Here is a 22,261-nt window from a genome sequence, read left to right as displayed (position 1 = left end):
TAAAAATCTATCAACGACATTCAATTTAAAATTCAATCAAAAGTGTAAAGAGAAGAAGAGAGACAGAGATAAAAGAAACAATATGCAGACAAATCGTGACTTTTTTCACATTAGTCATAACATACGATAGGGATTGATCGCGTGAATATTTTAACAATTTGCATAACAAACGAGAGAGAGAAGTAGTTCTCCTGTGCGAACAAGTTTAAAATCACATGTAAAATGGTTCGAATGGAGAGCATGAGACGATAAAATAAAACCACGACCAGTTAACATATGAGCAACAACAAAAAATCAAACAACAACAACACACGAGTGTATTACAAAATCTGAATACTATTGACCGTATCAAAAAGTGACACACATGATTAGTGGTTTCAAAGAGATAATTGATTCATCGAATGCCAAATTCAAATATAGATAGTATCAATCGAGTGTTGAAATTAATGAATTAATACTGGGCCATCGAAACACACACACACATATATATACACACAGTGAGAATCGTATCGCGAAACAAAACGCACAGAAGCCATAAAATCTATATATGCAAATATAATAAGGCGGAAAATTGTTCACTTTGCGTGCGTTTCTAATAATGGCACTCGTGAATTTTTCATTACCATTCAGTGGTTCAGTGGCACCATCAAATTGGATCACAACACCAAATCCGATACAAAATCAACACGTAACAGTTGTGAATGATTTACTTTATCATCCTGAAGGTCATCAGCAGCATGAAGCTGATGATACGTCCAATGTACAGCGACAATATTATAAAAATGATCCATATTCACATCCAACCCAATCGCCGCCAATATCAAATCAATATCAACGGCAAACATTTCATTATCGATCTCGTGGCGCGTCCAACAATTATTTACCGCCACCATTGTCCAATTTGAATTCGAACCATGAACGACCGCCGTCAACCAAATCACAGTACATACCACAATTACAACCACCGCTGGAGACGGGCACACGAACGGTCACAAATTACCAAAGTCATCATCAGACACGCGCATTTGGTGAAAGTCGGTACGAGGCACACGAATTTTATAATGAAAATATTAGCAGTAATTTAAATAATAGTGATGTTGATAGTCAGTCACCAAATGGTGCATTCGATTCGATTGTAAACACACCACAACCGCCGATAACCAATGATAAACTATCATCCATTCAAAATGACGACAAAACGTACACATTCCCTGCCAATCGTCCAACATACACCCAAGTGCAAGCTGGCCATGGTTCAAAAACCCAAGTGCATGCGGTATTGGACTATGATAATGACGAATACTATGACGAAGAGAATGTCGGTAAGCATCATTTTATTGTTGATGACATTCAAACGATTACGTTCGCTTCTTATTTGGCGAATCAATTTGTTTGCGGTCTTTTTTTTATGCATTCGGTTAAATTCAAATTGTATTGATATGTGGTTTCTTTTTCTCTGCATTTCAGATCCAAAAGATCCATCACCAATTACACCGATTCAAGGTCCAATATTCATAAAAAATTCCTCCGTTCCAGTAGTTCCTCTATTTTCATATCCTACCATGAATAACGGTACCTTCATTAGAATTCCTGTAAGTATTTTGCAAAGTTTCAAGAAAGAAAGAAAAAAATAATTCCAAACTTTGTCAGTGACTGTTGTTTTCGTCATTATCTGTGCCTATGTTCCTTATACAAAACGCCTTTCATTCACCTTTTACGCGACAGCACGTAGCATTTATTTTTAACATTTTTATTCGGTTTAGTTCTTGAATTTTAATAGCTTAATCTGATGGTGTATTAATTTCAACACCCGCACCACCAACCAATTCATTCATCATCCACATATTCGCCATTTGATAAGTTAGAACCGAAACCATAGAAGGAATACATTTTTTTGCTGTTGAATGGTTGGATTTTTTTTCGCTTTCGTAATTTGAATCACGTTGTCCGTGTATGAGAATTCGGTAACAGCCTATGTCACCCAAAATATGTGGTCATTTCTTATTTGGCAACTTGATCGCATTTAGTAAGTTTCAGCAAGAGCACTGTGGTACGAAGAAAACGGGCGTCGTTCAGAAGAGAAAAGAAATCCAGAAAAAGTAAAAAAAAAATATCGTTTCGTAATATTTATTATACAATGTATGCGTCAACTGAGTGGAATATAAATCGATTCAGTTAATGTATGTATTGTCGAAGTGGCAGCAACGATATCGTGAAAACATATCAATATATATATGCATACAAAAAATATGATAATCCTATTACGAAAGAAAATTTCAAGACGACTTCAATGCTACAATGCATTAATTCAGATGCAGAAAAGGTTAATTTATGCTACAAAATAAACATTGAAATGATTTTTTATTCCTCTCGCCTCTCGATCTTCCATTCAACTTTGAAGAACCACTTATTTTGCATTAGATTTAGATCTCTTGATAGAATCGCATGATTTTTCAATGTTAAATATGTCGATCTATGAATGTTTACAATATTTGAACAGATTTGGTGGACGGCGTTATCTGTGGCATTAGGCTTGGAGATACGTGGCGATGTCATAAAGGGAACACCATGTGTTAAGCGACACAATCAACTCTTTTGTCCTACAGCAGGAAATAGCTATCCAATGTAAGAATTTCATAATTTTATCAATTCCATTGGAAATGGACATTGTTTTGAGTGGCTTTCAGCCAACGGCAGCTGCTGTTTGTATAAGAGTGAACACAGTCTACTCTTTCACCATCAAACAATTTACAGCAGCTGATCTCAGTCAATTGAGACATTTCGGCTGGCTGAAAGTATATCAATACAATGTCAATTTTAAAATTCAGTTCACCATAGATGGGTGCTATGATATGAGTGTTATTATTAACTGAGAATATTTATTAATGTAAAACATTTTGAAACTGAAATTTATAGAGATCGAATTGAAGAGTTTATTGACGAGAATAAAGCGTTAATGAGGCGAATGTATGGTGACTTTAGGTCACAACAATTCAGGGAACCACCAATACAAACCACAAGACAAAAACGTGACGCAAACAAACATGATAATTTGCCAGGCGTTCCGGATATAACAGCTCCATTTAATGAAAAATTAAACTTGTATGCAACAGATGACACGATTGGCGGTGAATCATTCTTCGGCCACATCAGACATAAGCGACAAGCTAAACAAAATAAACCGAATCCAAAACCTCCAAATTCCAATTCGAATCCATCGGCAGAACCAGTATCGAATCGGTTCGAAACATGAACCATTTTCCGTCTTGCACAAATGACTCACAATGTTTATGCTTTTATTACAGTGTTGATGCATGTGAATCAAAAATTGAAGTTGTTACACCGTATTGGGCATCGAATTCAGCTGGAAAAATCCGTGCCATTGTCAATACTCAACACTTTGAACAGGCCATTCATCAAGAGGTTTGCACGTAAGTAAAATTGAATATTTTTATTTTATTTTTTTCTCATATAATTCCCTTTCTTATTTTCATATGCAGCAAAATGCTCACGAATCGTTGTGGAGGTGATTGTGGTTGTGAACAGAAATACAAATGGCATCGATTGCTTTCCTACGACCCGGACGAAGATTGCAAGGGAATCTTTATGGTATTGATTTCGATTAAATTTCGTTTTTTTCGTCAATTTATATTTTTAATTCTTTCTCTTCTTTTAGGATTGGTTTTTGTTTCCGTCTTGTTGTGTTTGTCGCTGTAATAAAACTTGAACAAAATGAAATTGGCTCAATCAAAAACATATCGCGTTTATTCATAGCGAGTAAATCCTTTTGCGATAATAACGAAAGTTTGTTTTTTTTTAAAAATGAAGTATAATAGTAACGAGTTCAGTTTATCTTTTCTATGCGCACATTTCTTTTTTGTTCTTTCTCGCGAGACGATAGTAATTAATTTTGATTCCAGATAATAGGCGGCCTCAACCTTTTGTTTTATTCAACGCGTAAATCTATATCTATATAGCAGTCGTTCTTTTCAGTTATAATGATATTCCTAGTTTCTTTTTTTGTGTGTGTGTGCAAGAAGAATAAAATTTCGAAATAAATATTATTTTGCTTACAAAAATCCGTTTCAATTTTATTTTGTTCCGTTTTTTTTTTTTTTGAATCACAGTTAGTCTTTATATTTCCTCATAGACATTGCATTCATTGGAAAATGTGTCTACTTCACTTCACACTGGCAATTGATATGCAGCGAACGAGTAAATGGAGAAGAATCCTTATATGTATAACGGGGGACTTGTTTTTGTCAGGAAAATGAGCTATTTTGCTAACGTATTACATTATTTTTGTGTGTTTGTCTCCCGACTCTCACTTGTGCACAGACATGAATGCATTTATACTTGGGCTGAATGCACCACACATTTTTTGTCTCCTTTGCACCACTCCTTGTGGCCATGTCAGAACAGTTATTCATAGATCTAATGTCGGCAGTCATGTTTCATGTATGATTTATCGTGCAGACGCGATGGAAACGCAACAAAAAATTGTGTCTTATGGTGAAGTGTACGAGTCTAATATGTAAGTGGTGGCAAATGGCATCATTGTTTAAAGTACCACCAATAAAATGCCGTATAGCACCACCGTGCGATATTAACATCGACACCTAAAAAGTAGTGATTACGGACCGAAGATACACTTTATAGCCGTAGCCGGTTTATATTGCCTTACATATGTAATCCGAGGGTATAATGCTTAAAAATCATAATTGGTGTACATGCAAATTCAACCATGTTGTGGGTCCACAATATATATATATATGTGTGTATGTTGGTGTGCATTTGTGATATTTGCGTTAAAAATTTCATATAGACATTTTGCATTCATCTGTGTAATATGCGTCAACACACGCATATAATGCATATTGTAACCCATATGGGCATATTTAAATAAAACTCTATAAATTTCAAGTGAATGAATGAGAATAACATCGAGGAAAATACTCCACGGTCGCTGACATGCACACAACCATTCTTACACTCACATGCACATAATTCGTGCTCTCACTCTTCATCTTATTCATCATACACAAAGCGCATTCCATTCATTGTTCATATCGTACCTTATCCTTTATTCATTAAGTGTATTCGTGTATTCGCTTGCATCTTTTATACGGCTATCGCTCCATATATTCATTGGATGTTGTTGATGATGATGACGATGATGTTGTTGATGCCGACAACGACTCTATACTGTGTGTACTCTATGTGCATGTTATTTACATGCTAGCGTCAGCACGAGACTCACACACATGTGCGTTCTTCGAGTATCACTCTCACTCTGTCGAGCTAAACAATTGGGCATACGCTTAGTGTATAGGCAAAGCAATTTCTTTCAATGAAGAAGCGACAGTCAAATATTGACATTCGAACGATGAAAACGAACCGTTCGAACCGGGCAATCTTTTTCTCTCTCGTTCCGTTGCAACTGTACTGTGGACTATTTATAGTGAGATCATGAACTCACTTTCGAAACATAAATTATGATTTTTTTTTGCATTTCATAATTCGCGTCTTTTTGAAAAGTGAAAAGTTAAAATTCTATTCAGTGCCCAGACACTTTTTTTTTCTTTTAATATCTTTTAAGTGATTTTGCAAAAAATTTCGTCAAGTGGTTTTTAAAATTCAATTTAAACAAAAATTTAACGGAAATTGGTGTTTTTCTTCTTCTCCTGCTAGATGTGATCCTTTCACAAGCAACCCATTGACAAATAATGCGTATGAAACGATGTGACACGACTTCTAATATGCAAATAGTACTTCAATTTCAATATTATATTTAATCATCAAGGGAATATTGTGTTTGTCTATTTAAAGAAACTGTCATCATTTGTTGGCTTAAGTGAATAACAAAAAATTACGTACATATTGATAGCAAACAAAGTGAATTGTTGAAATATACATCGCACACCATGTTCAGCGTCTCCAGTAGAAAGTCCAAGTGTATTTGATCATAATTCCGATAAACGATGAATGCATTCCAAATGGATGTGTAAAATACATATTAAGCATCGATACAAATATCATCGTTTTCCGCGGAAATTCCATCATGTGTCAATAAACTCGAAACAGTTTAACTACAGTTACGCCAACAACAACAATACGAAGTAAGAAAACAAAAAATCATGATCTGCGGAATTCCGCATGTAATTTCGCAATTGAATCGATTTCCCAACGTGAGTGATTCGAGGCATGGATCGCATATGATTTAGAATTCAGGCGAAAAAATAGAGACACATATAGTGTGCGAGCCCAGAGTGAGTATGTTTAGCAGTAAAATGTTTATTTTATTGTTTACACGTTGTTGTTTTTTTCGCCCTTCTCTTTCCCTTTCAATTTTCAAACTGAAGCTAGAAAAATACACAGAAAAATATGGTATTATGTTTAGAAAGTTCTCATTAAATTACATTTACATACATTTTGTCTATGAACTCTCTTTTGCTCTCTGTTGATATGATGTGCCAGTAAATTTTTCGTAATAATATTGTACGGGGATCGGATGGTCTGTCAGCAAGTCGGCAATTTGGTTTATGTGCGTTAGCATATGTGTATTGAATTGTTTTCAAATCGCTCTGAACAACAACAAAAAAATACCATATAAATGCACCATTCGGATAGTTTTTCCATGTAAACATCACACAACATTTTTATGCTTTTCAATTCATTTTCGTAATGTTTTAGGAGCGCGCGCGCCCGCTCATACGTTAAAATCGAAAGTATTTCACAATGTGAACGGTTTTGAGCACATATGTGTTTTGTCTTTGTGCTAATATTTCACAGAATTTCTATTCGAAAAAAAGGCTTGTGGATGGTTTGCTCCCATTTTTATCAACATATTTTTTGATTCGCTTGTTTGCCAGCATCTTTTTTAATTATAAAGGCGCCATGCATTTCAGTTGTCGATTTCACCAGTTCTCATTTTGATGAACAACAAAAAAAAAACGTTCTGCCACCGAAGCAAAATACACACAATTACAGGCAATTTTGAAATAACAGAACCAACGAAAGGAGAGAGAGAGAGAGAGAGAGAGAGAGAGAGAGAGAGAGATAAAACAACACGTACATTCTTCTTTTCCTCAATAAGGAACAAATGAGCTATCATTTACACACTGCCTGTGTAATCGTGAATGTAAACAATTATTTGTTTCTGAATAAATATTTAAAATGCATTATTGCCATTATGCTTTTTTCCGTGACTGCACGCTGAGCCCCGTGCGATGAAATCGAAGGGGAACCCAAACCAAATACACTGCGTGCATGGCAAGAGAAAGAAAAAATACATGTTTATCATACTTTGCAGTTCGTTTTAAAAAGTGTGTGTGTGTGCGTGTCTTCTCTCTCGTGCGTAATACACACATGTACTAAAAATCAATGTTAATCTGAACAAATGTTTAATATTTTATTCCATTGTACTATTTTACTATTGTCTTTTCATCAATTTATTAATGGAAATAGATAATCAAATTTAACGAAAGAGAGAAGAAAAAAAAATCTGTGTACACATTGTTCTGTCAATTTATTGCATTGTTTGGTGAGCCATTGTTTGAAATTAAAAATTTTAAAATCATTGCAGTTTTTGTCACTTTGATTTCCCTTTTAGTTTGATTTCAATTAGTGAATATTGTATTGATGACCGACGTTTCATACACATTCAATTGAATAAATGACGATGAGCAGGCGACATCAATTGAATCAACATTTTTTTCATTGAAAATTATTAGTGGGATGGATTTCTTTATTTTATATTTTTCAATTTATTATATTGAGAGGTTACATCATTCGAAATAAGATAGCTAATAAATTGGAATTAAGGAAACTCGTACTTATTTCCCATACTTCAGCACCAACGCAATACACTGATTGGGCAAAACAAACATTATTGCTGGAAAAAATGCCGGCAAAACAAACAACATGCTGGTTGAATCACATACACAGTGTATGATACACTCTCAGTGAAATTCGAGGCGCAAACCAATGCGATTTTGCACAGTTGCTGTCACGTTCGCCAGATGGCCTATCTCTCAAACGGTACCATGTGTATGATTTGTAAACAGAAAACCAACAGTCTATTGTATAGATTTCTCATTTGCATCAATACAATGCCGTTCAATGAAATCGTTCAACAAAGACATAAAGCACATTCAACAAGATACTTGTGAATTGGGTTAAATTTGAATGTTTTCATTCATCACAATAATTCATAGTATAATAATTTGTCGAAAATGATATTTAATCCAAGATTATATATGAGAAACGATTATCCAAATAGGCTTACCAAATGAGTTAATGAGCAATGTTTGCTCTCTATTGTTTGGTGTCATTTAGACGAAGATTTGGTGGGAGATATTCCTCTTTTAATAATTTGGATGGCAAGCATATGTAAAGAAGTTGAAATTCTTATCAATTGTACCCATCAATATGATCTCATAAGACCTTTCTCTCACATTTAATGAATGAAAAAAATGCTTTAAAATTCGCTTTTTATCCGAGTAAGTCGCGGTGAAAAGTTAATCAAAAGTGATTCCCCAATTTCTATTAAAACAAGCACTTTGGCTTTTGTTCGCTCTTTGTTCCGCCTGCAGGTACTACCAACTTATTTATTATTCAACTAAAAATGCAGTCGAAACGCGATTTTATTAATATTGTAATACACTTTGCTTACACGGATGGAATGAGTGTGGCCTCATGGCCACAAATGAATGAAATTATTTTGAATTAAAATAAAAAGACGGGATTGCGTGTACTATGCTCTTTAAGAACGAAATTTTCTTGGTCCACCCCTTTGAGAAAGTATGAAAAATCATTGGTTCCCATGCTACCATGGAACGATATATTCAAATGTTATTACAAATTAAGCTCATTACTGGCTTCATTTATTTCGCATAAAATTTAATTGCTGCGTATAAATTCTCTTAATTAGCTTCATTAGAAAATGGTATTTTGAGTGTTTGTTTTTCGGCAACGTAAAACGAAAACTTCTCTTAGAACTCATTCAAACATATCACATTGTATATGTCCATTCATTCGTATGTATATTCGTTTTTATGGTCTTTATCGAGTTGCACCATGGTACCGCAATACCAATATTGTGTACTACTTACGAGACAGAGAAAGAAAGAGAGAGAGAGAGAGAGAGAGAGAGAGAGAGAGAGAGAGGAATGTCTGATAGACAAAACTTTGTTCATCGACAACACATATGAAGTGATTTTCTAGTGGCCGAGCCGAAAATTTCCACAATAATAGAAATCGGATTGATTAAAATCTAGTTCTGAATGGCACTACAAGCTTTTGATTGAATGCATTTCAACCATCAACCGTATGTGTATTGTACGTCGCCGTATTCATACGTAAGCCCATACTGTGCGACGATCGAAATCGGTTTTTGTTGTGCAAATAGTTCATTTTCCACGAAAATCTGCTTAACTGAAGAGCAGACTGTTCGGTGGCATTACAAATCGTTTTATTGCTGCCATTTTGCTTGCAAAACCTCATTGTTGTCTAACAAAGTTTTTCTCTCTTATTCACTGTATGCAATATTGAAAGTATTTGGGCATTGAACATCAATAGCGAAACCAATAGAAACGTGTTTTTTTTTTCAAAATTCAAGTATCGATACTTATGCACCACCCAATCGAGACTCTGAAATTAATATCGTCTAAATGATACTAATTGAATCGTTTCGCCCCAGCAAGATGTTCACTTTTAAATGCCACTTTTCTTCAGATTTCAAAATTCGAACGATTCACCCACGCATACTGAATTGATGCTAAGGACTCTAAAAATATAACGCTATCAAATGCCACAAATGAAGCAGAAAATATCATATGAAAGATACTGCGTTGTTGTTATAGTAATCATCCCATAATAACTGCGGAAAATGTAATAAAAAATATATTTAAAAAATGTTTTCGGTCGGAAACGTTCGTATTCGTTCTTTTTTGCAGTTGGTCTAACAAAAGTATCGAGCCTATCTCCATTTAGAAATTGTAGTTAATAACGACAACGACGTCGTCGTCCTTCATTTCGTAAGATTTATCTCGGTCTGGCTCTTTCCGACTTTTTTTTCGTTCCCCCTTTTTGAATCTGGCGAATTGTGGCAAATTACTTAATCAATATTCAAGTCTGTGCTTTTTCAAACAACACAAACAGATAAATAAACAAAAGAATTACACTTTTCCTGCTCACAATCACCCAACTGAACCGTTCATTTTTCTTTTTCTTTAATTACAGGACCTAATCCGATCACGAGTGACACATCGAAAAGTGGAAAGAAATCGAACATGATTGCGAATCAAAGCAATTATCCGGACAAAAATCACAAGAGTGTTGCGATGATTAAGTCGTCGTTGCATTGGAAAAATGTTCGTGCAAATCACCTGCATGCAAAATCAACATCATTGGAACAACCTCTACAAAACTATCCACTTGTATCGATACATGAGAGTGAATATGAATCACGTGAACATCCGAATAGTGGTACATCATCGACACAAGTGCAGCAATCGAATGTTCAATACAAATATTCTCGAATACCAACGACAACGAACACGACGGTTTGCAATTTTAATCAAATTTCCAAAGCACCGACAAATTTATGGAATGGCATATACGAGAAGCACTTGTTGAACCAGACAAAGTTCGAACGTTTCGACGATGACAAATGGGCAAACAAATGTACATCAAATGGTGTGATGCGAAAAAATAGGGAGACGACCGGTGGCGTCAGTAATATTCAACTATCGAAAACCAATTTCAATAATAATTCGTGTCAAAACGAGCTCCGGCCAATATCAACGGTTCGCAATAACTTCGAACAAAATCCACAGTTTGCATTAATGCGTCGACATATTGATCCTCAATTGACATTTTCTGAATCATGTATGATAAAAAAGAGTGCAAAAATTCGAATGACAAATCGTCCACCAAATTTATCGGCCGAACAACAACAACAGCAACAACCGCCCACCAATTTTCATAAGCAAATCAATATTTTTGAACTTAATGGTTGTGCAGCATCGACAGCGGGAGGCGGAAAAATATTACCAAAGGAAATGAAGGCAAACAAAAATGCATCAAATGATTTGCACCTTGTTCCCTCAACAACACCAATACCAAATGTGTACATGCAAAGCGGTGGCGGCGGCACGAGAGAGCAAAGACATCGGCTTTATGCATATTCGAGTGAAACACAAATTCCGAGTGAAATGGGTTTTATGTATGTGCAGCCGGGCGTAATTGAAAAGAATCTTTTTTGCCCGGTGCCATTACACTACAATGGTCACAACAAACAAATAAAGAATGAAATCAACGACGCCGATTGTCAGATGTACAAAAACGCTGGTGTTTTGAATCAAGCGTATAATAGAATTAGTGGCAATATTTGTTTGGAACGTGGCCAACGTGGACAACGAGGACAACCGGTTGGTGGAAATCACCTCGAAGATTCATCAGTGCCAGCATTTGGCAATGTTGCTACACCAGCGTCGACAAAAACGGCATCACTTTCGGTGGTATCTGCTGTGAACGCCAAAGTCTCGTGTAATACATTTGAGAATGCCATAACAAGTTCGGGTATTGGTGTTCCTCATGCTGTTGCTGTTGTTACTTCTGGTGGTGAATCAACTCTGGCCACAAATTGTGAATACACAAGTAACAGTAAAATTAATATTATGCTTGAAACGGCACAGGCGATGGCAGCAGCTGCTTATTTTGCAAGGTTGGTGCTTATACAATAAATTCACAATAATTTATTTCCTTTCGTTTTGTTCGCCTATACTTTTACTTTTTTTTCGGTTCGCATTTTCTTCGTCGTTGCTTATGGATTTTGTATTTCTTTTTCTCTCATTGTTTGCTTCTTCTCTCGTTTTGTTTTAATTTCTTTGTTGTTTTCTTCACATTTGCTTGCTCTCTCTCTCTCCCATTCACTCACTCGTTCGCATTCAATATATCGGATGCATGAGTGGCATGGATTTGTAAAGAAAAAGCGCGCGGCATCATACAGCATACTTGAAGAATGAAAAATAAAGAAAACTGCTCACAGAAATTTGTGGCGAGTGGAAATGGAAAAATCGCAAACGATAAACATATCTCGAGTGAAAATATAGAAAAAAAAACAATAATAAAATTGAAATACGAGTTTAAGAGAGACTCAAATGTTCGCGTGTAGAGTTTTTCTGTTTATGTGTGGATGTGTACTTGAGAGTATGTGCGCCGCTCTTTCTTTTACGTGTTGACTTTTTTCCCATTATGACTCTCGACAAGATTCAATGTGTTATGATTGCCATTATATACGCTGTAGGTGCTACATGGCGCGGTAGCACAGCAAATGTGTGTGTATTTGAAGTAAGAAAAAAACATTTCAAAACCATAAGTTACAATTCCGACTTTTGGCTTATTTCATTGCTATAACAAGTCGAGCGAAACCAACAAAAACTGCACACAATGTGCTGAAGAAAAATACCAGAATAGAGAGAGACAGGGAGAGCGTAGCAGAGAAAAAAAAAGAAACAACCGTCATAAGAAACTGTGAGAGATAAGAAGAAGTGAATCAATTTAATGGCAAGAATCATATAGTATTCATATCGTAGTGCTCGGATTGGAAACCATTTGAATAAATTATTCGTTGCAAGCCATGGAAATGTCTTGCCAACAAATTCCAAGAAGAACGGGATAACGATAAGTTTTATGGTTTTTTTCTCTTCCGCTTCATCTTCTTCTTTTCTTCAGGGATAATTGTTTGAACATTCATGTTCGTGGAAACTTGTTAAATATTAACATTTTGTGTGTGTGTGTGTGTTTTGTTGTGAAGTAAAACTTGTGCTCATTTCGATTGACAAAAAATCGTTGCGATTGTTCGCTTGAAATCAAATTAATATTCCATTATCCAGACCTAAGAATCCCATATACTCTATTTCCCCTTTTTATTTTCGCAACTAAATCTTTGGCATCTTGAAATATTTTTGCTTCAAAAGAATTAATGTGTGCAAACGATAAAGTCCCGTTCACATCTTGCCTTGTTGATCACTGCACATCTCTCTCTCTCTCTCTCTCTCTCTCTCTCTCTCTCGTGAGTTCGGCTTTTAAATTTGAAATCCTTAGGTTTATTTTTTCTATTCAAGAAACAGATTTATGTTGACACAGCTGTAACAAATGTAGTTCTATAGCCGTTATCTACAGTCCGAAAACAAGTAAATTTTCTCGCTTTTTTTCTATTTTATATTCAATTTGTTTTCAAATGCTTAAAACTATCAATGTGCACTGTGTGGAATACTTTTCCGCCCCAGAAATTTATAAGTCATTATGTTCTTATGTTCGGTGTGAGTGTATGTGTGAGAGTGACTTTGCTATTCCGCCCTGCGAGAAAATCTAATGTTTTCAGCAACCATATTTCAATGTTTTCAATTTTCCTTTTTCACAATGAAATAAAATTTCTTAAGTCTATGGTATTTACATCTTTGGCTGCAGCCACATTTGGTTGCAATTGCGAAAAAAAACGCCAACTTGTGCACACTTTCGTTTTCATTTTCTTCTATTGAATGGCCTCGATGCCAGAGCACACTGAATACAATTGAAGAGCAATACAGAATATTCACAAGTTAATACCAAATAAATTAAGTCAGAGACAAAGAGACGAACAGACTAGACAGCATGTTAAACGGTGAACAACAAATTGCCGAACGAAAGAATGAAGTGAAACGAGAGTAAAAAAAAAACAACAGCATCGAAGTACTGACACAGGAAATGAATTTATTGTTTGACATTGCATAGCATTTAGCTATCTTCACTCCCTAATGGAATGAATCACTGATGATGATGCTGCTGGTGCTGGTGCTGGTGCATGAATCTGAATCATGTTAAGTAAAACACTTGTGATATTTCACAAGAAACTTTCAGCGACATGAACATTGAACACACACAATAACCATCGTCTTTTGATGATTTGTTTCAGTATTTTTGGACATAATTTTTGGAGCTGCATTTACCAGGCTTGTCTTCTCAAGTCTTTCCCGCAATGAAAAATGTATCCTCTTTCATCGCATTTTTTTTTCCATCTCTATAGTTCCAAATTTTTTTGAGTTCAGAAATTATTTTGATTCAAGCAAATTGCACCCCATAAATTAAGGAAAAGATTTCTTTGAGGTTGTTTGACACAAAGAACCAATTGAATTTTAGTCGAATTTTGAAATCGTTTCCTGTGCATTGAATTAGGATTATTATCCGTAAACATGGCACATCAAACATACAAACTATGTTCAAACAAAAAGATTCTTCAGCATTTTCGAAGAGTAATAATGTGAAAAGTCAAAGTTTCAATGGATATAAGTCAGCGTAATGATATAGACGCGTGTCAGATACACATAACATTTCCGACTTGTGTGCGTACGTTGTCATGAAAAGTCGACATTTAGACAATTCGCATCACATATAGCCACGAATTGTGTGTGAGAGAGATACCATGGCATTCAATATGTTTACCATTTACACTTTGCCATATATTATTTTCGGAAATCATACTGTGAAATCGAGCAAACACATCGCTCAATCTCCGTACGCATGAAATGTGAGATGCAAAAGAAAATTCTCCGGCTCATACTCCATCCATAGAATGGTGTGCACCATTCCGACAGATAATGAGTGTAATTAGTTTTAGTGAATATAAATGAATTGTTTATTGGTGAAAAAGCATGTTGGGAAATTGTTTTCTTGTTTGCCGTTCATGTTTTTGGAACGTGTACGAATGGTCGTGAGCGCCGATGCGCTGTTTGCGTATGGTTTGTTGTGGTTCAATGCGTGTACGGCCTCTCTGTGATTTTATGCCATCCGAAAATATTGACTTCGATTCGAAACGCCACCGAAGCATAACAACCACTGAAAACGGATGCTCACCAATGTGCTTATAAATAGATTGATATGGGGAACCAAATAAGGAATGGAAATGAATGACGACATCCGAATTTCAGATGACTGGGGTGTGCAGGCAATAGAACATACACGACAACACAATATGTTGTTGATTAAATCAGTGCACAAATTCACTATTCAATAATCTAGATTGCCACAAAGCAATAAGTTTCGAATGAATTTGCCAAACGCACCCGGTGTGAGAGAGTTAAGTTTATGCTTGAAATCGGTATGTATTGATGCAGATTGGTAACAATTGAATTTGATTACGCGGATTACGGCGAATTAAGTTTAAATCCGCTCTTTTTAATCACATCAAGTGTGAAATGGCATATATAAATTGTGTTTAGATTTGTGTACGTTGGAGCGCCAAAGCCGCATGCACGAATTTCCAATTAAGGTACTCCATTTTCAACGGCGAATAGGCGAATGTCAATTTCAAAAACTAACAATTTTAAGTATTGATGCACTTTGTTCGCATATTTCATAGAAATTCAGATAAATTTTGCTAATTGAGTGATTACGATCATTAAATCAATCTTTTATTCAGCTCACCGCATCGAGAAATCGATAGATTTTTGAGAGAAAAGTGTATGCGTTGTGGAATTGCACACAGATTGTCAAAATGATTTTGCAATAACAAAACTCTCGATTCGCATCACATCAAAATATTATTAGCGAATATTTCGTGCATGCATGCAGCTCTCTCGGCGCTAGCGTGTGTGTGTGTGACATAATCCCGAATAATTTCATTTCTGAATTGTGCATGCATACTACTTTTTTATGATAGGAAAATTGTCTTGATTTATATGTTATCCGTTGACAAGGTTTTCTCCATATTTCAATTTATTCTCTCTCTATCGTACGCATATATTCGCTACTCAATTTGTTGTTGTTGTTGTGTACGCGCTTGTGTTTGTCGTAAATCTAGAAAATGTTGGTTCTATTTTGTCATTGTTATTGAAGCAAGTTCTTCGAGATATTTTATATTGCCATTGCTGCCGAAATGCGATCATTTATTATGTTCAACGTTTTATGTCATCGTGAAAATCATGGAATTATGATTCAAAAAATCTTTATAAAATGTCAAAACGTGACATTTATGAAAATCGCTCGTTAAACGTTCCACTGACTTCGAACCTCTCTCGTTCTCTCTCTCTCACTGTCACTCGCTACCGAAGCGATATGGATTTAAATCAAAGCTGTAAACTATGAAATCAACTCGAAATATGCACAAAATTCAGTCATTCAATTTTCTATATCTAATACAAATAGATCCCTTGAAGCGAACACATTCGGAATTTGATGATGATTGCATCCATGAATGGAGTATAAAATTGTATTTATGTTTTTCGCTTTACTCGAAGCGAAAGTGAGCAAATGACGGATAGAGAAGAAGATGGAAAGAGAAAGAAATAGAACCTTAAAATTATCTAGCAAATGAACGGAGCACACAACACACGTTAACACGACACAGCGACAAACACATTCTGGTCGCGGTTTTTCGACTCAAACTCGTGTTTGATATAGTACTTCTGTTAAATCGCATTTTCCAAATATTTGCCGTGCACAAGATTCCGTTCATTATTATCCTTTCAAACATTAAGCGTAAAATTCATTCTCTGACCATACGTTTTTCTTCTTCGACTTAAACGAAAAATATTTTCCATAAATTCTTTCAAGTGAGTAATTTGTTTGAAATGAAGACCAAAATAAGTGGAAAATTTACGCACAAACACAATAAGCTGTTCAATGAGTGATATAGCCTTTTTACATAGATTATTTTCTTTGTTCGTCCATTTCGCCGTTTCGCTAGCCGTTTCGTGAAATGAAAACTGATCAACTATCGCCGAATAGCAATAAGTCAAAGTGTGCACGCGTGAGATGAATTTGACGCTATACAGTTTTTATGATTTTTTAATGGCGCTACATATCTCGCTTTTCAGGTTAAACACCAGACCATTGCAAATTGCACGACGCTCTCACACAACAGCACTTCGACTGTTTTGCTGTTTTCCGACAAGACTCGATTTCAATTACTACTATTGCTCTTGTTCACCAAAATATTTCGTTTTTGTTTTTTAGATGTCTCTGTCATATTTGCCGTCAATTTTTGTGTATGTGCCAGCACGGTCGGGCGCTCGTTTTCATTTTGTTTCGGTATTTTCGTTACGTTGATGTATAGTTCGTCTGTGGCGTTACCGTGTTGGATCTTGAAGTTTTTATCCGAACGTGCTAAAGTGGCACAACGTCTAAGTGGTAAATGTTGAACAATTCTATAAGAACCGGATGCCAAAGCCCATTAAATGAATTGTTTTGCCATTAACAAAACTACTTAGATGTTTGATTTTATAACTTTTTCGAATACATGGCCCCTCTCGCGCTGCACTGATTGCGCGCGGATATTTTGGAAATATTTAATAATTTAATTTCCTCAAATGTACATATGACTCAAGCCATTATAACTTTTATGGTTGAATTTTATTGGTATTTTTCGTTTGAAGATGCACGCACACACACAAAATGCCGAATTTAGAAAATTAATTGTTTTATTTTGATGTGATGGAATTCTCGGAATGACAAAGTGAAGGACGAAATGGCCCCCCCACCCACATGTATATACGATTTGCAAGATAAATCAAGAGAGCAGACAAATAATGGGTGTAATGAAGTGAATTTGATCTATCCGCCAAATGTTTGCTTTTATTGTCAAAAGTGAAAGGCAAAAAAGACATTTGATGTGTATTACGTTCGGTCGGTGTATATATGGCAAGAGCTAACCATAAAAATTACTCATTAAAATTAAATTTTGAGAATGACACCAACCACGTCAACATATTTTCTCAACGATTTGAACAATCATTCAGGAGAAAATGGTAATAACAGTGGAAATTAATGAAATACACACACAATGTACGAAATGAATAGAATACCACAAAACAAATGTTGTTTTACGACGGATTGCGAGCAAACGACGTTCAGCCCGAAACAGTTGAATCACATTTCTTTTGACTTTGATTCAATTGTCGCTGCATGTTTATATGTTGCGTCGAAATGGCGAAGGAGTCAAAGAGAGAGAGAAAATGAGAAAGAGGGGGAGTGGGTTAGAGGAAAACGATTACATATTTTCGTATAAGTAGCGCAGTAGCATAAACATAAATAGAAATTAATGCGAAAACCAAATATAATCAAATGTTTTTCGGCTTGTGGCGGTGTTGAGCGGCACGAATTTAAACACATGCCTTGTACATATACTTGGATGGTGTTGTTGGTGTTGAAGTGCACAGGCCAAGAAAACGCATTAAATGCCTCCGCATGTACAAAAAGAGCAAATGAACGAATAAAAAGAGCAGAAAATAAATGTGTACCTTTGGTGAGAGGAGGGTAACATTCAAATTGACTGCAGGCAGCTTATACACTTTCGGTGCTCCGTTCGGTGCCGGTAGCTCGCCTACCCAGCCACAACGAAAATTCGTTTGGCGCTCGGTTGGAAATTCCATCATCCGTACCGCAATCCATGTAGACGCAGACAAATACAATTACGGGGTGTCTGTAATTAAAATGCTTAATATTTTTAAGCAATTTTAATGAATGTTTTCAAATCCACTTCCGGAAAAATAATAACGTTTCAAACTTCGCGTTAACAATCATTGATGTTTATTTTGCTCCTGGAAATCTTAACCGTGTCACATTCAACTTACCCTGGCGTGACTGATTTAAGTACTTCAACGAAAATGAAGCAAAAATCTTAAAAATAATATCGAAAAGTGCTTTTGAAATCGACGAATTTCACTTCTTCTTCTCCCTCATCCCACTTGAACTCTTCCTTATCATCATCTGTATACAACATAACGGCACATTACTATATAACATAAAATTGGTCAAAGTTGTACAGGAAACGGCAATTAAATCACACGACGGGAATGTTGAATCACTTCTCTCAAGTGCAATGGCATCATTGCGCCATCGATCGGATGGCAAACGATACCAAAACTGAGCAAAACTAATAAATCATATATTAATATAGTTTGTCCAGCTGTGGTCAAAAAGATATCACACAGACACAAGCCCGCAAACATAACATAAAGCATTAAAAATAGCACGTAAGATATTTCGCCGCATCTTCGTTTGCGATAGTGTGTGCATGTGAGCATTTTAATATCAACCCGAAAATTGTTAGCTTTGTGCAATGAAATTTTTGATATAGAAAAAGGATTTTTTTTTCACCACAACATTGGCCTTCGCTGTTCTATCTTTGCCCTTTCCGTGTTTGGTTTTCACTTTATGTTGCAGCAAATGCGCGACTGCTTTATCTAATAATAAATCGACAAAGATTAATATTTGTGCACAAACTATGTGCGGGACGGGGAGGGATGAGAGAACTTTTCCATTTTCGGGTGTGTATCTGAAACATGCAAACTTTTGTTCATGCCAAGAATGAAACGGAGAGCACTCTGTATTTGATATCGATAAAAATATCGTTTCTTTTTTCGTCTTATTTTCTTTCGGCAAGTTTTCAATATAATAAGACCACAACGAAAGTAGCGACGTAAGAAGCTCAACTTTTTCTTCGGGATCGTTTGTTTCACGATGGCCAAGCAAGCAATCGCTTCAATTTCCGCCAATGTTAACGAATTTATTTGTTTTGTGTTCCACAGGAAGAACGTATTTACAGCATAAAATTAACATTCTGAAATAGTTCGACTCGAACAGAGTTTGGCTTGGCAAGAGAACGAAATAAATTAAAGGTACTTATCACGGCAAAACAACAACGAACGAATAATTCCATTTTACTCATTGTGTTTCATTGTATTTGGAGCAAAAGTTTTTCTTTTTCGGTTCGCAATCGACAACGATACAAATTAGTGAGATTGCAATCGCTCATTAACAGAAAAACTATTGGAAAAGCGAAAGAAAGTGGGTAAAAAACATGTTGAGATAGTACGTTCTCATTCGTTGATTACACAGCTTAAGATAAAATCGATCAATTTATAAACCACGCTCGCTTGCATTGAAAAAGTTTTCGATATGCACTTGAGAATGGCGAACTCGCCCTCAATGGAACACAAAATCCGAACCATCGAAATATAGATTTAAAAATGCACAACCATTTCGAAATTCTGTTTAAATATTCGAAAATTGGTTCACAACGTCCACCAATTCATTTGGTCCAATTCGATGAATTATAAAAAAGTTTTATATTTGAAATTCGAGAAAAGTATGTATTTTTAATGAGATTTGTACGCATCGACAAAATACCATTGAAAATAGCATTGTAACACTTTTCGCAGATACAAATGCAACGAAAATCATATACGTAGAATGATCAAACGGAAAAAACTGCTTGCCGAAGCGCAAATGGAAAACTATTCCAAATGCGAAATGCATAATTCGGTTACGTTATTACCGACACACAGAGAGCGAATAGTATTGTGAAATGTATCCCGCATCACGTTTTTCGCTACATTTTCATTTGCCTTTATTGAATTATAACCATCAAATAACCAAAAATTGGATACGGTGTAATTGTGTATAGCTGTGCAAAGTACACAATACACCAGACAGATAGAATGTGTATGGAAGTAGAGGAAAAGTAGAGGAAGTCATCCATTAAAAAAATGAGTCAGAGTGGCAATAATGGCAAATAAATGTTTTCACCTGGAAAATAGAGGTTGCATGTCATTCAGGAAAAATCAAATATGCACATTGCTATTTCGAATGGAAAAGCGGCGCACAACGCTGCAAGTGCAAAATGCCTAAGTCAGAGTTAATAAAATAAACACGACAAGCATCGTGGCATTGTTATTGTTGGCATTGATAACCACTTTAATCGATAATAGACACAGAGATAGACACAACCGTTGCATTCTGCTGTGTATTGCGAGTTGCCAATTTTGTATATGTATTTGCGATGTTTATGTTATGCTACCATATTTTGGTGAACGTAAACACGGCTATTGATTTTATTCACAATTGCTGTGTGGGTAATTTGGCATAGAATGCAAACCGAATACTTTGATGATTGCAGCACAACAAATTTACCTAATGTGCTCACAATTTGATGATAATGAGCGAATATTGTTACATCGTTCGAGCTAATGATTGAACAAATGGCTTCTTCAAGCATCACAACGACAAATTTTCTGTCGATTTTGTCAGCATCTAAAACGTTGATTACCTCAATTTCATTTCAAAGGGAAAATTACTTTTTTCTCTGTAGGTTTGGACGTTTTTTTTTCTTGTTTCAGCTGTTTTGTTTTCGTGTGTGCGTTCGGATTTCAAATGCAGCTCGAACATCAATTTGTGATTTTGTAGCCAGCACAATACACATAGTTTGATCAATTCAATTCACTTAAAAACATCAGGTTAAAAGCTGTCGCAACATCAATACAATTGCGGAAGTTCGATTGCAAATCGACAGAGTGCAAGACCAATCAGAGCATAGTTTCCGTCTGAATTTAATTTTTTTTTCACATCGTCTTTGTGTTTGTGTCAGTGAACTAATCTCCGATGTTCAATGTACTTGCAATTTCAGAAGTAAGCTTGAATGCAACGTCAACTTCTGGTTTCTATTCAGTGTTGTTTGGCTCTGGCGCTTTGTTTGCTGCACTGAGCACTTTCTGCCTTTCATCATGTAGTCGATTTTTTTTCGTGCTCGTTTTTGCGTAAATATCGACATTTCAAAGTAGAAAAAGAGCCAAACAGAACAAAAGTCTTGATTAGAAATGCGATTCTATTCTTTTTGCGCTTCTTCATGATAAACTTCGAATGGAAAGACCAAATATTTGATTTCTCCGTTCTCGGCAGCAAAAAAAGCAATCATTATTTGGGCGGAGTTTAACAACACGGAGTTAGAAGAGAGAAACAGCAGCAGCAGCAAAAAAAGAACATTGATAAAAGAATGACAAAACTCTATTAACAACTACCCATCATTGTGATTATAGTTTTTTGAACGTGAATGAGAGATAGAGAGGTTGGAATCGACGAAAAAAAACGAAAAGGAAATTCCCATCATCTGTTGTCATTCAAAAACACTCTCTTTTGGCCCTTTTTTGTCGTCTGCCATTGGGATGCCATCATTGTTGAAACTAAAGCAAAAGTCGTGTTGGATATCACTCACACAATTCAACGGTTGAATATGCTATGCAAATATGCTGTGCAGATATGCGAAATTAAATGGAATTGAGTCTGAACTGGATGAATGATATGTGACTGTGATATAGATAAATCAATTTTCCAAGCTCTACTTTTGGCATACTCAGACTGCTACTGCCTGCCTGTTATCGCGTTCATTTTCTCTCTCTCTCTCTCTCTCTCTCTCTCTCTCTCTCTCTCTCTCTCTCTCTCT

At 35.7% G+C, this 22,261-nt stretch overlaps 2 protein-coding genes across 2 annotated transcripts in view; both read left to right on the top strand.

The window, feature by feature from the left end:
- The first annotated feature begins 9 nt into the window (after positions 1-9).
- On the top strand, positions 10-4,047 carry LOC116343368 (protein spaetzle 3). Its single transcript, XM_031771390.1, has 7 exons — positions 10-1,322; positions 1,468-1,592; positions 2,501-2,625; positions 2,917-3,240; positions 3,306-3,431; positions 3,501-3,609; positions 3,677-4,047. Exons 1-7 carry the CDS (start codon positions 599-601, stop codon positions 3,725-3,727), a joined length of 1,584 nt encoding a protein of 527 aa, XP_031627250.1. The 5' UTR covers positions 10-598; the 3' UTR covers positions 3,728-4,047.
- Positions 4,048-5,945: 1,898 nt separating this feature from the next.
- Positions 5,946-22,261, top strand: part of LOC116343355 (kinesin-like protein CG14535) — a 53,258-nt gene continuing 36,942 nt past the window's right edge. The window contains exons 1-2 of the mRNA XM_031771372.1: positions 5,946-6,269; positions 10,243-11,728. Of these exons, the coding sequence (XP_031627232.1) occupies positions 10,293-11,728 (1,436 nt within the window). The 5' untranslated portion in view covers positions 5,946-6,269; positions 10,243-10,292. The remainder of the gene's footprint in view (positions 6,270-10,242; positions 11,729-22,261) is intronic.

This window comes from Contarinia nasturtii, unplaced genomic scaffold (assembly GCF_009176525.2).
Source record: "Contarinia nasturtii isolate CC-2019 unplaced genomic scaffold, AAFC_CNas_1.1 Cnas_scaffold_993, whole genome shotgun sequence".
In the NCBI taxonomy this organism is placed as follows: Eukaryota; Metazoa; Arthropoda; class Insecta; order Diptera; family Cecidomyiidae; genus Contarinia; species Contarinia nasturtii.
The sequence above is the reverse complement of the archived record's forward strand: the minus strand, read 5'-3'. Positions and strand labels throughout refer to the sequence as shown.